General features: G+C 34.1%; 1 protein-coding gene across 1 annotated transcript; it reads right to left on the bottom strand.

Moving 5' to 3' along the window:
- On the bottom strand, positions 1–948 carry LOC116521509 (olfactory receptor 998-like). Its single transcript, XM_032236173.1, has one exon. The coding sequence runs from the start codon at positions 946–948 to the stop codon at positions 1–3; it is 948 nt and encodes a 315-aa protein (XP_032092064.1).
- Positions 949–3,490: the final 2,542 nt, after the last annotated feature.

Genomic DNA, 3,490 nt, shown 5'->3' with positions numbered 1-3,490 from the left:
TTATGACCTCCTCTTTGCAAGAACTTTATAAAGAGCCCCTTGCACTTCCTTGTTTCGAAAGCTGTAGATCAAGGGATTGAGGAATGGTATAATTATGGTATATAAAATTGAAATTAGGGGGTCTTCTGTTATGGAGTGAGCAGAGGAAGGCCTTATGTAGGTGTACATCAAAGTGCCATAAAAGATGCTCACCACAGTGAGATGTGATCCACAGGTGGAAAATGCCTTCATCCTACCATGAGCAGTGTGGATTTTGAGGACAGAGGAAACAATGAAAACATAGGAAAGAAGGGTTAGGCTAAATGACACAATCATAATACCACCAGAGATGGTGAAGGTCACTATCTGGCTAACAAATATATTAGAACAAGATAAGTGTAGTAAGGGAGGAATGTCACAGAAAAAGTGATTTATTTTATTAGAATGGCAGAAATGAAGGGAAAAGACCATGGCTGTATTAATAGTGGAATTGAAGTGGCCAATAATCCAGGAGGTTGCCAACAAACATCGCCGTACTGTTTGGTTAATGAACAGAGTGTAGTGCAAGGGGTGACAAACAGCTACATAACGATCATATGCCATAGCTGAGAGAAGAACACATTCTGTGCTCCCAAAAGTACCAAAGAAATACAATTGTAAAGCACACCCTATGTAGGAGATGGTCTTGTCCCCTGACAAGAGGTCCCATAGCATTTTAGGAGCAATAGTGGAAGTGCAGCAGATCTCCACAAAAGAGAGATTGCCAAGGAGAAAGTACATAGGAGTTTGGAGATGCTGATCTATAATGATCAATGTAATGATGGATAGATTCCCTCCTAATGTTAACAAATAGATAAACAGTCCTATGACAAAAAGAAGATTCTGGTTATTTTGGTCAATAGAAAAACCCATCAAGAGAAATCCTGTAACACTTGTCTGGCTCTGATTTTCTGTTGGCCTGGTGTCCATCTTTAATCATATTACTGAAGCTTTGGGATTTTGAAGATTTCTTGGGTGTTTAATCAGCCAATGCTGGTAATTCCAAGGAATGCCAAGGTTAAAAAAACATCATCAATCCATAGTGATTTTTATAAATCCATTTTGTGTAATTGCTTCCTTTTACAGCAATTTCAGAAGTAGCAAACCTAGATCAGGATAAAAAGTTAGCTGTAGTGAGTTGGTGGCCATTGGCTAATTTCCATTAGAACATTGAAACCTCCTGCTTTGGGGGATTCTTGCCAAGAATGATATACTTCAAACTAATTAGATAGGTGGTTTCTTATGTTCTTGATCAACAATGCCAGTCACTAACTGTGAGGATGGAGCTCCTTTTATTAAATCAAATCACTAATTCTCAGTGATATGATATCTTATAGTGATCATGAAGATAATAAAACTTTTTAACATGGGACTTGTTTTACCATTGGCTAACTAACAGAAAGAGAGATTAGAAATTAAAAAAATTAAAAGGATAATTATGTATTGAAAACATTTTAAGATTGATAAGCTAATCATACTACTATGATATTAATATCGATATGTATATTATGATTATGATACACACACACATATATATATATATTAATAAAATAAATATTTAAAAAGGTAATAGAGGAATGGGATTATTAGACTTCCCTGAAAAGCAGTAAATACAAATACAGGAAGAAATAACAATATGAGAGACAAAAATGATTTCCAATATTCCAGTTGCTAGAATGATTACTACACATCTTAAAAATTGATTTCAGATTCTTAGAGTGCTACAGTGGACATTGTTCAAAAGTCAATTGAAATGTAGAAACAAAAAGGAAATTGAATGCTACCATTCAGAACAAGAAGTCCAAAATTTTCCTTAAAAAATGGGATAGCTACCATGGAGATATTTTGTATTAGATGAGTACACAGATACATTAAGGTTGTGATGAGCTTGTGGAGATTACATCTGAATTTATTTTGACATTCCAAAATCTTTATTTATTTAAATGCAATAGTAGAAAATATAGGTAGCTCAGGATTGAAATACTGGATTTTTGTAATCAAGTGTTACTTGTAATTACTTTTTTTCACTCTCATCTTACCTTTGTGCACAAACTCATTTGATGCTACTTCACTCCTGTGAGTTTAACTGCTGGTAGCCCCTATAAAAGGAAGAGCAGTGCTATAAGATTATTTTCAAGTGTTTCTTAGAATCTCCTTTATAATCTGGTTAGCTTAAAGTCAGTTCTATTATATTCATACAATATTCTTTCTACTTGTCAGCAGCTATATCTGTGGTGCATTGTTATGCAGCTTAAATTTTGAGTTGATGATTATGAGTTGTGATCTATGTTCTCAACCTCTGATCCACAGACCCCTGCAGGGCTGCAACATCATTACAGGAGGTCCGTGAAGGTTTGAAGAAATCTTGAGGTAAGTCTTGGGGGCATAAAAGGTATTTAAAGGGGTCTGTGATGAAGAAAATGTTGAGAACCACTGATCTACAGCTTATCTAGAACAGATCACAATAGCCACATTGACTCCAATGAGTGGGAAAGTTGGTTCTCAGATGAATTCTGGTGTTAAAGGTTAGTTCAAGAATTGAGAAAGCTGAAATTTGTGGCACTGGGCAATCTATATTGTGACTGAAAATCAAGCTGCACAAATATTGCCAAATAATGAATGTTTTGGATAACACTTCATTTTCTGTGTTGTGCACTGCCTACTACTATTTGGTTGCCTCTAAAAGAAAATTGGTTGATTGCATTCACTTCAAAACAGTCTACTGTAACCAATGATTCATATTTTTAGATGTATAGTAAGTATATTTTTAGTTCTCCAAAATTATATTTCTGTCTGCCCTTCCTTTGCTGATCTGGGAAAAGATTTTTCTCTGAGTGGGCTTCTGAAATAATGACTTTTTTCTTGCTTTAATCTTCACTGAAATTACATTAAAATATTTTGAAAGAAAAGCAAGAATAGTCTTATTGATATGATCAAATCGGAAAAATAAAGATCCTATTTTTGTCTCTCTTCCACCATAAAACTCCCAAGCTGATCATGTTGGATTATGTAATATTTTAGAAAATAGATCTTCAAAAAGAATTAAGTAACACTGAAGTTATAATACTCACTTACCGGTGGTTAATCTTATCAAATTCAGAGCCAGCTACTTCTAAGTAGAAATATCAGAATTAACCTGTAATTTATAACAGTGTAAATATAGCTTCATGATATCAGTTTCTTTAAATTTAACTATCAAGTAGATTCTGCACATTTATTTTTTTTATGCTTTCCTTCTTATATCATTGAGAACTTTCATTTGCAATCCTACTGAATTTCTATTATATGTACACTTATACATGGCTGTTATTCAAAGTTAACCTTCCCTGGGGTTACATGAAATAATTCCCACTGGACAAAAAACACTTGGGTTGTGATAATTGTTCCTGGATGAAAACAGTGAATGGAAACAAGTAATAGTCTATATTCATGGCTTTGAAAGCAACTATTTTGACAAGATGGAAAGGTTAAT

The sequence above is a fragment of the Thamnophis elegans genome, chromosome Z (assembly GCF_009769535.1).
Source record: "Thamnophis elegans isolate rThaEle1 chromosome Z, rThaEle1.pri, whole genome shotgun sequence".
NCBI classification, from domain to species: domain Eukaryota; kingdom Metazoa; phylum Chordata; class Lepidosauria; order Squamata; family Colubridae; genus Thamnophis; species Thamnophis elegans.
The sequence above is the reverse complement of the archived record's forward strand: the minus strand, read 5'-3'. Positions and strand labels throughout refer to the sequence as shown.

Coding starts and splice junctions, on each gene's coding strand:
- LOC116521509 (XM_032236173.1), bottom strand. CDS start 948: ATGGACACCAGGCCAACAGAAAATCAGAGCCAGACAAGTGTTACAGGA.